The 13874-nt window shown below is 37.7% G+C and overlaps 1 protein-coding gene across 3 annotated transcripts in view; it reads left to right on the top strand.

Moving 5' to 3' along the window:
• GTDC1 (glycosyltransferase like domain containing 1) overlaps positions 1 to 13874 on the top strand; it is a 391982-nt gene that overhangs the window by 196973 nt on the left and 181135 nt on the right. For all 3 annotated transcript variants that reach the window (XM_080798916.1, XM_080798915.1, XM_080798914.1), the window contains one exon: positions 1771 to 1944. In XM_080798916.1, coding sequence (XP_080655042.1) covers positions 1771 to 1944 — 174 coding nt within the window. The remainder of the gene's footprint in view (positions 1 to 1770; positions 1945 to 13874) is intronic.

Here is a 13874-nt window from a genome sequence, read left to right as displayed (position 1 = left end):
AAAATAAGAGTGTCAGAAAGCAGTCCCGTTTCACATTCTCTTTGAAAAGTATGAGTCTTGCTTCCTCAAATGTTTCTTTAGGTTTCTTGCTGACTTCTGCTTTTGTTGGCGCCGTCAGATTTCTTTCTTGACCGAGTGGCAGTTAAGGACCTCAGAGGTGACTGACATAAGCACTCACCTTAAATAGAGGTTTCACTAACCCTCTGACTTATGAACACATGTTGTAACTGTATATTATGACCTGTGGGTCGCTATTACAATATGTGACATATGGTGAAAACAGACTAGCTGTAAAACATCCTTCAACTTTTGGTCTATTATTATATTGGCTTCCTTATTGCTTGCTGATGTGTCAGCACTTCTGTGACATTCTTTTGTATTATCGGTGCTGTTATCACCCCTACCCCCAAATTTCCACTAGGTTGCAACCCCCCCCAAAAAAAAAAACACAAAAACTTATAGAGAAAAGTGGTTTTGCAGGGGAGGCATAAAGGTGGCAGTTCAACATTTCTTTTGTAGGCTTTTCCTTCTGCTGTGTATTAATAACAGGAACTTTGGCTTTCCTCCGTAAACGGAGCATTTGCTATGGTATTCCTGTTCTGTAAGCTCTACCTTTTCATTTGTGTTTTGCCATCTTACAGACTTATGTGTCTTTTCCATTTCCTTGATTTATCAATTTTAAGGTGAAATAAAACTAGCTGCTACTTGAGCTTCTATACCTTCTCACTAAAACATCTGTGTGCGTTTTAGTGAGATCCAGTGACACTGAGACACTGAATCATTGCTTAAACAAAGAGGGCCATTTTAAAAAATCAAACCAATTATTTATTAAATCAGTTTTTTGACCCATGAAAGGAACATACTACATATTCAGTTTTGTCCAGGTTGCCCTTAGTTATCATTTGTGTTCATTGGTCTTCAAGAAAATGTTAGAGGCAGTTCTGAAAACTGTGGACATATGTATGACACCTAGAATTTGTTAATCACATTTCCTTATAACAGTGTGTTTTAGATTACTTGTATTTTAAAAATATTAAGGGGAGGAATACAATCTTTTCATTGAAAGTAATAGATTGTATTGTATTTATTTCATTTAATTCTGAAGGTCCATGGTATTGTGGTCCTTCTTCTCCTTTGATGACCCCAAATATAACATACTAGTAAAATAAGTTATTTATAGAGATTCCATATAATCCTTCCTATAGAATTCCAGAACTTTAAAAAATCTAGTGGTTTCTTGAAGCAAAGGTTAAACAAAAGTCAACTTTTACAACATGTTTAAAGGTATGCTTTTGTGTGAAATAGCTTTATCTGAACTAGTCTCCTTGAAGGTACTGAAAAGTACGGCAGATGTCCTCTTGTCAGCAGTATGATATGAAATGGTGTATATCACTGACATAAAAATCCAACATGGGTATGTGGGCCACAAAGAAGAAGGTCCTGCTGTACTTAGTGTTGCTGATAATGCAGAAAGTCCTGACACTGCAGAAAAATAAACATTGTTTGATGCCTCATAAGATCCCAGTACATCATTTAATTCCTCTCTTGCCTTTCCTCCCTGATGCTAGCAATCTAACTTACGGTGATACAATGGGAATGAAACAAACTTATCTATTAGAGGCCATTTAGTAGATACTGATGGGAAATGCAGAATTTTTTGCAAACCCAAGTACAGTATAAACTCTGATTAACACAGAGGTCTTGAGCTTATAAAAACTAACTGTGAATGAATGTGGGTTCATCATTTGCATTTATTCCTTTCCTTTCCAGCCTGGTGGCTGATGTGGTGGTGTTCAACTCCGTTTTTAATATGGAGTCATTTCTCACCTCTATTGGAAAATTTATGAAACTGATTCCTGATCACAGACCCAAGGATCTGGAAAGCATCATCAGGCCCAAGTGCCAAGTTATTTACTTTCCCATCAGGTTTCCTGATGTGAGCAGGTCAGTATGTTTGACTCTGTTTTTCAATATTGTGTCATAAATTATTTCCCAAATGTATAGAAATTTGTGGTGTTCTTGCCAATTTTAACTTTTCAGCATAAGCATGGTTAATTAGAGAATCGAGTTCTATTTCACCATGCTGTGATTTACAAACATTTTAAATAATCATGTGTCCTGACCATCCCTGAATGGTTAGTTCTGATATTGAGTTCATCTTTTCTTCTCTGATACTTACTGGTTTCCTCAAGTAAGCTGCTTTAGCTCTTTTGACACTTACTGTTTTGTTTCTTTCTTTGTTGTTTTGTTACAGAAGTCATTGTCAAGCATATTTTTCAGCCTTTGCATTCAGCTTATGCCCATGGGTTTATATGTATATAACAACTGTTCTAAGTAAATCAATGGTAATTGCACTGCTTGGGTTGCTCTCATTTCCCATGATATTTTCTTCTATTTTTTTCCTTCTTCCTTTTCTTTTTTTATTATTTATATTATAATTATTATTTTTTAAAGATTTTATTTATTTATTTGACAGACAGAGATCACAAGTAGGCAGAGAGGCAGGCAGAGAGAGAGGAAGGGAAGCAGGCTTCCTGCCGAGCAGAGAGCCCGACACGGGGCTCAATCCCAGGACCCTGGGATCATGACCTGAGCCGAAGGCAGAGGCTTTAACCTACTGATCCACCCAGGTGCCCCAATTATTTATATTTTAATAAAGAGTTAGGTCTTCTATATTAGGTTACAAATGCACTTAATTGCCATTTCTCTTTCTCTGTTACTAAGGACATTTTTTATTACCCTTGTTGCTGGGCCCACCCCGAATTAGCAGTGGATGATGTGGCTCAAAGGGAACATTCTCAAATTCCTTTTCACTTCTGATTAAACCTAGCAAAATGGTTTTTATTACCAGTAGGAATATTTCTCCCGTGTGAACAAAAAGTTTACTTCAGTGGGACTCATACTAGCCGGGGATGCTGCTGTTTGCAACTGAATATGTCCTTAAAAAGGGTTCAGGGACAGCTGTTTTTTCCCCATCGCTGAAAGGAAGGCAGGAAACAATTTAATGTCTATGCATGTTATGCAGGAGGTCATCATTACTCTCTGTATTCTAGATTTACTGAGTTCACCCAGATTTTGCTGTGGAATCAGTAGTCCTCATCAGCACTCTTAATGCTGATTTATTTGAGTGTTTACTAGTTAATATTTCATTGAAGAAAAATCTGCCTAATCCCAAATCAAGTTAGTGAGTCATAAAATTTAAGTTAGACAACCTTGCCCAAGTCTTACTTTATGGAGTTCAGAAAGCAGAGGCCCAAGGAAGCAGAGACTGGCTTGTACTCACACTACTGATTGTCACAGACTGGATTAACGTTTAGACTCCATGATTTTTTATTCAATTTTCTGTTTACTGTTCAAGCTTCCTATTGCTATAGGTCATTTGGTAAAAATATTTAATCATTTATTTGGAGTTTTGACAACCGTCAGGCTAAGCGAAACAAAGATCAAAATTGATTTTCAGTTATAGATGCATATGTATATGCATATATAATGTGTATGTATATATGTATGTATGTATGTATTTATTTATAAGATTTTATTTATTTATTTGACAGAGAGAGACACACAGCAAGAGAGGAAACACAAGCAGGGGGAGCGGGAGAGGGAGAAGCAGGCTTCCTGCTGAGCAGGGAGCCACATGTGGGTCTTGATCCCAGGACCCCGGGATGATGACCTGAGTCAAAGACAGGTGCTTAACAACTGAGCCACCCAGGCACCCCTATAATGTGTATTTATATATATATAATATGTGAGATGAGAGAATTTCAATTATTATTGAAATTATTGAATTATTTTCTGGAAAATAAAATTGTTACACTTTAGACATATGATTAGTTAAAACACAGTTTATATTTTAGGCCATATTTTTAAAATATGAACTTTATTTTTTTGACATTTTTTAAGGTTTCAATATAATGTACACTCAAAATGTACATCTTTAATTTAGTAGGTGGTTATACTACATCTTAATTATTACCACTATAGAATTCCAAATACATAATATGTTTTAAAATTCATTTGCATCTGATATATTCCTACAACATCATATGTTTTAATACACCTGTGGCAATTGAATAGTTTATTAATTTGGACTATATTACCATAAATAAATCTAGCTAAATGGAAAAAGGTTAAGAAATATTGTGGCCAAGATAACATTCATAAGCAAGGTCTTAGCCCAGAGTGTTATTTGAATTATTTTCAAATGGTAATTTGCTTTATCCAACCCAAACTCATATAGTGTAAGTAAGTGATTATTTGCATGAATGACAATCATTCTAATGCCTGCAGTCTTAAAAGAGTATTATTTTGTTGAGATGTTGAAAAATATTTAGTAATTCCAAAGGCAACATAACTAAGATGATTAAAAAAAAAAAAAGAACTTTTGAATGCTTCTATCTTTCCCCCTATACAAATATTGTTTGGTCATGGCAAAAAAAAAAAAAAAGTAAAAACAAAGTAGAAGATATAATTAAATTATTAATATAATATGCTATAATAGTGTATACTATAATGGATATTAGAGAAGGGGAACAGCTGTATTTCAGCAAAAAAATATGAGAATTTCTTAAGTTGTTAACAGTTAAGATTCAGAGCATGTCGGTCACACAGAACTTCAGTAATACTGGGCTTCGTGGCAACTACTGTTACCTATTGCCCTTCTCACTCCTCACTGCCTTGTCTTTCTCAAAGACCAGAAAAATCGTTGCAAGAAAGAATATCACTTGAAACTATCATTATATGTATTTGGGGCGCCAGGGTGGCTCAGTTGGTTAAGAGTCCAACTCTTGGTTTTGATTCAGGTCATGATCTCAGGGTCGTGAGATCGAGCCCTTTCAGACTCTGGCTCAGCAAGTATTCTGCTTGAGAGTCTTTCTCTACCCTCTCTCTGTGCCTCTCCCCCTGCTCATACTCTAAGTAAATAAATAAACAAATAAATATCTCTTTAAAAAAAGAAACTATCATTATACATATTAAATATTTGGGGATGGAAAAGCTTTTAAACACTGGAGGCGTACATACATGTATTTGAGTCTTGACAGCCACTTACCAGCTCTGTGACCTGTATAAGTATAATGACCCTGAACTTAGGTTCTTTAAAATTACAATTATATTTACCGTATCACCTCTATAGGCATTGTGTAGTGACTAAAGGAAATAATGCAAATAAAGGAAACACATGCAAAACGCCTAGCATAGTGCCTGGTATGTGATAGTCCCCCATCCCACCCCAGTAAAGACTACTTCATCATATTAATTTCCCCAGTCCCATTATTATATAACCTAGCACATTTATTGCCACCTGAATATAAAGTACTCTCTTCCTCTCTCTCTTTTCTTAATCAGCACATTAAAATACAGAAGCACCCTGCCAAAGGAGCAGCCCAATATAAATGAAAAGGTTCATTTATTATTCTCTGTATCATCCTGACTCAGTCTTTGGGCCTCATAGGAATCTACCGTCCATTGGTGGGGCCAACTCCTTACTTTGATTTTTTTCTTGTCCCGATTTTCCTCCTTCCTTCTTGAGCTCAACCTCCATGTTTGATCATCATCCTTGCTGTCTTGCATATTCTCTCAGTTTTTTTGCCCTTTTCCTTAATTTGATTAGGAGAGAAACCTCCAGCTGTACTTGTTAGTCTACTCTAAATGCATATGGTTCTCCTGAGCTGCCTGGTAAGCAGACCACATTTCCCATCTACTAGATAACTAATCATGTGTTTTTCTTGCTTTGTAGACTTCTGATACCAAATATTCTATATTCGTTCTCAGATTATGACTGAGATAATAGAAGCAGTCGGCAGAGAATTTCTATATGCTTCTACTACCATGTCGGCCCATCCACGCGCTTCTGGGTTCATATTCTTTTTCTTTGTACCCATTAATATGGATGAACTGACTTTGCTTCCGTGTGAGGTCTTTGCCTCCACGAGAGTCCAGCCTTCTTGCATATCTAAGGACTACTGTCGTAGCAATTTGTCCTTCTCTGTTCTGTACCATCAGTTTTCCTGTCTTCTGGGTCATTACTATTAGCATAAGAAAAATGCTGTTTGTTTTACATCTTTAAAATAAAAAAGCTGTTTCTTGATTCCACTTCTCCCTTCTGCTACTGCCTGTTTTCCTTCTCTCTGTTAGTAGCAAAACCTCCTGAAAGAGATTATATTTGCTCCCAGTTTTATTTCTACTGTTCTCTCTTACAGCTACTCCACTGAAACTGTTTTTGTTAAAGTTACCAGTGACTTCCATGCCTCTCTAAATCCTGTGGTCAATTCTCAGTGCTCATCTTACTTACCATATCAGCAGCATCTGACACACTATGACACATTGTTCAGTTGTTTTCTAGGACATGCGAGTTGCTATTTCTCAGGCTTGTTGCTGGTTTCTCATCATTACCTTGGCTTTGAACTTCAGACTGGCCTTTGGCACTCTTAGCACTTAAAGCGTTGATGAAAGAAGAGTCCAGGATTGAAAGGAGAAGAAAAAAGAGTCAGGAAGTCAACACTGAGAGAATTGTCCTCTGGAGAAGAGGGAAGAGGGCTCTAAGAAGATGGCCAGTAGTGAATTCAGAGAAGTAAGGTTAGATTATACCCTTGAATTTGATAATTAAAGGATACCCCATCCTGCATTCTGTTAAATCACAGAAAAGTTTCTTGTGTTCTTTCTAGTAGCCAGAGAAAGTTAGGATGCAAGTCTGGGTGAGATATCTTTCCTTTCCTGTCTCTCTGTCTGTTTGTCTGTCTGTCTCTGTCTCTTTCTCACACATACACAATGTGTGTGCATGTGCACACACACACACACACACACACACAGATTCTGCTCCTCATTTGAGGATGAAAGCACCAAAGTTCAGAGAAGTTAAGTGTCTCCTGGTAACCACACAGCAAAATATAGACAGAGCAAGAACTGGAACTCATATCTCAAAATCTCCATCCCCGTGCTCAGCCCACCACTTATTGTGAATGCAGTTTCAGAGGTCCTGATTATCTGATTTCTCAGCTGACAGCAGATTAGCAGCATCACATTGGGGGTGCGATAAAGGCAGGCTCACTGACAGCAGTAAAAAGTGACAGCTGACTGACAGCTCGACAACAAGGGAGGAGAGAGATACACTATTAAAAAAAAAAAATACATGAGAAGTGAAAAAGTGTAGCAGCCTGGAGCCATTCTATGGCAGGGCAGGCAACTGCGCACGTTGAAGAACCCTCGCAGACGTTTCTCCACGACTGTACAGCTTGTACATCACAAGGGTGACTGTGAGGCATTAAAAAATGATAGCCAGTAAATTCTGTGTAAGATGGAAGGAAATGCATAACTCACTTTTGGCAGAAATGATAAACAACGGCAAATGAAGGTAGACCTCATGCCTCACTCTAGGATGTATGTGAGCTATATTCACCGAAAGGAAGACAGTAAGCATCTAAACCCTTCCCACACAGTGGTAATACCTGTAGGCTTAGGTGACCAGAGAATATTTCAGGAAGCTATTTTTTTTAGATGTTCCTGATTGGAGCCATTTTGTGGACCAAATCTCCCTTTGCTGCCGGGGTGCATAGACTGGCTCCTTTGGTCCTGAAAGTGTCCGGGCCTGCCAGATGGTCAGTGGTCAACAAGACTGATTTTGCAATATTAACACCATGCTTTAGCCTGTTTGGGCTGCTGTCACAGAATACCATAGACTGGGTGGCTGATCAACAGCAACAGTTTACTTCTCGTAGTTCTGGAGCCTGGCAAGTCCAAGATTAAGGCTCTGGCAGATTTGGTGTCTGGGGAAGGTCTGTTTTCTGTGTCTGTGCAGTGTTCTTACATGAGGGAAGGAGTGAGGGAACTCTCTGGAGTCTGTTTTACAAAGGTACTAATCCCATCGATGAGGGATCCACGTTCTGACGTGCTTATCTCCCAAAGTCCTCCCCTTCTAATACATATGGGGGCAAGGTAGGATTTCAACATAGGATTTCTGAAGGACTACAGACATTCGTCCTGTAGCATGCCAGAAGATAAATGTGATCTCGAGACTTGATGAGATGAGACTCATGACTGGGAAGCCTATGCTGTGTTAGAGGGTATAGGTTAGATTGGAAATTAAGGAAATTTCACTGTATATATCAAGAAGGCAGATTTCCTGTAGAACTCCATGTGCTGTTGGTTGTGTGATGGAAAGAATAAAAGAAGCAATCCTACAGCCCGCAGAGCCAGACACTGGCTAGAAGAAGCCAGTATTTTCCTACTCCAGGTCATGTAACTGCCAAACAGGCAACGCCTGGTACAATTTAGGGGATTTTATATATCCAGGCCTTTGTGTGAGTCTCAGTCTAATGAAATCAGAACATCAGAGGGATTTGCAACTTGCTTTCTGACAGGGTCATCTTTAGAAGGCAGAGTTAACCATAACAGCTAACCTTACTGATTCTTATTTTAGCCCTGCATTGTGCTAAGCCTGTTATATGTATTTTAGCATTTTGTTCTTCCAACAATTCTGAAAGCTATTTTCCATTTATAGTTGAAGAAACTCAACCATAGAGAATGTAAATAACTTTTTGCCTACGGTTGTACAGATAGTAAAGGTAGAACAAGAAATCAAACATTTTTTTATCTGATTTTACAACCCAAATTCTTACCATTTTTTTTCTTTATTGCCTGTCTCCCCAAAAGAGGTTCAGGTCCCTGGTACTTGACTCTGACCATTGAGGAACAAATGATTTATAAAAGATAATTGACAGAAATATTGAATAAAAGGAAGCATGTCATGGTAATGTTATGAAAGAAAGGACTCAAGGCTTAGAAAGCAGACTTTTAAAAGGTTGAAGTTTGAAAAAGAGGATACCTGAAGAGGAATGAGAAATTTTAAAAAAGAATACCAATAGTACATTGGAGCTAGGCCAAAAGAGGCGGAATGGGAAGAATACGTCATCAAAGGCACAGCTATAGGCTCAGACCATTATTTCATGTATGAGAAAACCATTTTTTTTTTCTATTTGTAAATATATCTCATTTACTCAAACTCTCTTCCCTTATAAGGTAGCTTATGGTATGACACCTGTCTTATCTAAGCATCATGTTAGATGTTTAGGATGGAGTTGAATATGTCAGCACATCATCACACTTCTTCCATCTGTCTCCACTACAAGATCTGGTACTGAGGGACCATTCATGCTTTTCATAGAATGAGATGATCCCCACTCCTGACAAATTGGATCATGTAAGAATGTATATACAAATACGGAGAATTACAAAGTACTATTTCTTATCCTTGAGAAAGATCAGGTCTTCCAAGAAATTCCATCAGGGACTGAGGAGGGAATATCGAAGTGAGTATCATCTGCCTCAAATAGCATTCAGTTGGGTTAAAGGGGAACAGAGATAAAGGCTCAAGGCTGTCAAGTCTTGATACTTGTATGTACTTATCACGTGCTTGCCTTCTCAGTGCCATTATATGGTGAAAAAAGCTTAAATGTCTTTATTATAGTTACACATAATTGATATAAACAGATCAAATGTATGTGTTTTCAGTGGAGACCATAATTAAAAATCATCCGTTTATTTTTTAATGAAGGGATGAGTGGATGGTATTTCCTTAGGAGTTGAAGTTTGGATTTGGAGCCGATTGAAGAATGTATACTTTAGATGGACAAATAGGAGCTTTTTTCTGGGGTTCAGGTTCCCATTTAGTCACCACAGAGAATATCAAGTATCTATCTCACTGTGGTCAATAGAGAAGAATTTCATATGCTTCTGTAATCATTTTTCTATGTATTCCTATTTTCCACAATACTGGATTGTCAGAATAAATAATAGTAGATTTTACCTGTGAGTTTCCTCATTTCATTGTAGATTTTGTATCCTGGGGACAGGAATTATCTGAAAAGCATCTCTGCTTTCCTCCTTCTACATTTTTGACAGCAAAGGAGAGAGGAAAACGATGTTGGTCATTTGGAGTAATCTCAGTTACGGAAACCCTAAGAATTTCTCTACATGTTTCTCTCCACCTTTTCCATGTAGCTAAAATGTAAAGCCAAAACAGAGGTCTATGGACTTCACGTAACTATTTTAAAAACAAAAATGGGGAATTTTAAAAACAGTGTGAAAACTTTAAATGAAAATTCTCAGGCTGTGCAAACAAAGGCGAGGAGCCTAAGGGCTTTTTGAAGAATTCTTATTAAAAAAAAAACAACAACACTATTTTACATTGCAAAGCAGATGTGTCAGAAAACAACAGCAGATCTGTAATTTGAGAATTCGTGGATTGATAGGACAGAAGGCAGCCCCCGTGGCTCCCCACAGAAGACTTTGTTTTCAGGGGTCAAGAGTTTTGCTTTTGGTGGGGGGTGGGGGGTTTGCCAGAAGACACCTTAATCATCTTACCACATGTGGTCATATTTCTCAGATACATTGAGAAAGTATTAGTCAGACATATTAATAAAATACTGCCTTTGCTCTATGAAATAATGAAGTGGGTACTGTCTTCTTGAATATTAATCTAGGTTTGAAGTAGGAGAAGAAAAGTTTTGCTTTTACAAATTTAAACATATCCATATTTGCTAACAATTATTTTGGCTCTTCAAAATGAATGCAAAAATGTGTTTCATTTGAATGTCATTTAAAAAAATTTTTATAGAATCACTCTACTAAAAAAAAACTTTTGATAAATCATTCCAATGTTTAACACCACTCACTTTCATGAAATCTCCTTTATATCTAATGCAAATCTTTCATGCTGTGTTATATTCTAACCATCTTCCTCTTACTATTCTTGTTAAGAAAAGAGTTTGGCTTCAGCACGCGCGCGCACACACACACACACACACATACACACACACACACACATTCCTTTGTTGGCCTGAAGTTACAAAGAACAAACTCTTGCTTACTCAAAATGTATTTTTAATGAAATTACCATTCATGTTAATGCCTAATTACTTGTGATTAGATTTCTGTGCTCTTCAGTTTATACAATAACAATAACCCCACCCAAAAGAAGTGCTCTAAATTCAGCTGCAGCAGCAGCAACAAAAACTATCCTTTTATAAGATGATTTATACCCGTTCTCAAGTATAGAGAGTGTTTGGCTTCAGACATCAAAGACTTGATGTCCATTTTTTTTTTTTTTTTAAGTTCCTCATTGTCCTGTTCCAAGTAATCTTGGAGGCAAGAAGCGAAGGCAACAGATCAGGGGGTGGAGAAATAACTAAAAATCAGAGAACATGCTTAGCTAGGGACTACATCATCCCTTCAAAAGGAGTCATGCATGGAGCAGGGCTTCTACAAAATGGGGATGGATGTCATTCAACAAACTCAAACCATAGTTGAGGGGAATTCAGCAAAAGGTCCAGTTAGGATCTCTTCTCCTCAATGGGCTTAGAGGCCATTACTGAGCTTCCTGTAGCATAATGAATGATCATCAGTGTAGATCCATCCAGGCAAGAACAATTTGTTTTAGATATTCTGTTCATCACATGAGGGCTATGTACAGTGTATGTTGTTAGAAAGAGTTCAGATAAATCACTTTGATGTTTAATGGATCAAGCTTTGGTTATCTTCCTAAAAAGCACTTACTCAAATCATTCCATTTGGGATGACGCTGAATAAAACGTGGGAGTCAGCAGGATGGTGTAGAGCGATCTGGTTTGTCCTGTATCACTTACTACAATTGCTCAGCCTAACGCAAATCACTTAATGTCCTAGAACTTCAGTTTTCCCATCTGTAAAATGGTAATCAAATAGGACCTACTTTTTAGATTTATTATGCCAGTTGAGATCATTATTACAGTGTGCTGACTGAGCTCTGTGTGTGCAACCTAGTCATGCTCAGTAAATGTTAGTGATTTTATTTATACTCCCACCATCACCATTTTGGTTATCTGCTTCACAGGCTTTTTGATAAGGTCACCCATTCAGTAGGAGTCCAACCTCAAAAGTGAGGGGGAACAAAATTTTGAAAAACCATGATGATTTTATAGAACATCCGAGGATCTGAAGTTTGCCAGTAATTCAAAGAAGGGTGCGGACTATCTTATATCCTATCAATCCGCATAACCGCAGGGCCTGAGCGGGCATAAGTTAGCAGTGCGTGAGAGAGAAAGGCACGTGGGCTGTTTCCACATCTGCCTGACACCTGTGATACGTGTGCATTCCTGGTGGTGCTAGAGTGTGGAACAGCGAGTGGGGCGATCAGTACAGAAGTCATTGTAGTTGTTCAGTGTTCCTGTGAAGAATGCTAGGGAGTGTTTTAGATAGTTTTCCACTAAAAAACTAGCTGGAATGTATCATTCATCAGTAAACTGCCAGAGTAATTTCTTACACAGGATAGCTTATTTGCACAGAAATTCCAAATAAAAGACTTCATAGGAAATTCTTTGAAAATGTTTCAAAGTAGTGCAATAAAATATACTTAACAGCAGTTTAATTCTTTGAGGTTTATTCATGCCTTCTCCCAATGTTTATTAAAAGCTTGCTATTAGTATGGTAAATAGAAGGTATTGTAAGATATACGGATATAAAAGACAGGATCCTTAATCTTAAGAGCTTTGTAGAAATGATAGGCATAATCAGGTGTCTTTAAGATGGGGGGGAAAAAAAAGGCAAGTGCTTTTTATGGCGTTTAACCTGGGCGTTAAATACTGACTCAGCTTTGGGCATAATAATGGTGGCTTTCATTTATCAACTGCCTTTTCTGGGCATGCACTTCATGTGTATTACTTCTAATCTTTACCAAACCCCTCCAAGCTCGGTACTATTATCCTCATTTTACAAGTGGGAAAAGTGAGTTTTGGAAGGGTAAGCTTGCCTGAGATTGTACAGCTACTGAAATGGTCTGGCTTCCATATGCTGCTTCCATTTATGTCATGTTATTTGAAAGGAGAGTGGGTTAGGGTACATGCAGGCACACATTATGGAGAAAGAATAGTTATAACCAGATTTATGGTGGTGAATGATCATTGGGCCTAGAAGAGATTAATTACCTTTGACTCAATTGGGCAAAGAGGTAGGAAGGTTAGAGATGGGAATGAAAGCTGAAGAATTTGGACTTTAGCCTGTCATCGTTTGGGAGCCTTGTTATGTTATGAAATAGGGAATTTGGTATTGATAAATACAGTATTGATGGAAGAGTAAACAGGAAGCAGAGAAACAGTGTTAAAAAATATTAGACTAGGTTATTGAAGACTTGAGCTAGGAAAGCAGCATGCAAATGACGAGGAGGACATACACATAAAGGCGCCAGTTGTAGACTTGGCAAGTTGACAGTGGCAACTGGATGGTCTTGGATAATCTCAGAATGTTAATTATAGTAACTAGGAGAATATCTGTTCTGTTGGAATTAAGAAATAGATTTGCCTGCATAAAGATGGTGAATTCTGAATTTTATATGTTGAGTCTGAGATGTTGGCAAGTCATTTAGATGGAGCTGACCAGCAGGAAGTGTCTACTTATCCCAGTGTCATTATTTAGAATGTTGCATGATTTGTTATACTGACCTACATTTCTAGACATTTTGGTTGGATTTGCTCTTTCCTTTGACACACTTGACAAAGCTCAAATTTATTTTTCCAAGTAAATCCAAGATATCTGTTTCTTGTCATTTGTTACCATCTTATAAAAACCGAGTGCAGAATTTGTAAAAATATCAGATCTTTTGAACTCTTTAGTTCTGGATAAGCAGGAATTTATTGACTTACTCCTTCCTTTGTCTTCTCAGAGTTCAGTAACTGAATCACTTCAGTCCCTCTGGGCAAGGATTCCTGAGATGAGTACTATATAATGAAAGGGCAGCGTGGTGCAGTGCCTAAGAAAATTGACTTAACGTAGGGCACAGCTACATTTCAGTACCACCTTTTCTGCTAACCACTTGGTTGATACTGAGAAAGTTGTTTGATCTTTCA

This window comes from Martes martes (assembly GCF_963455335.1).
Source record: "Martes martes genome assembly, chromosome: 3".
Lineage (NCBI taxonomy): Eukaryota > Metazoa > Chordata > Mammalia > Carnivora > Mustelidae > Martes > Martes martes.
This window is presented reverse-complemented; position numbering and strand designations above follow the sequence as displayed.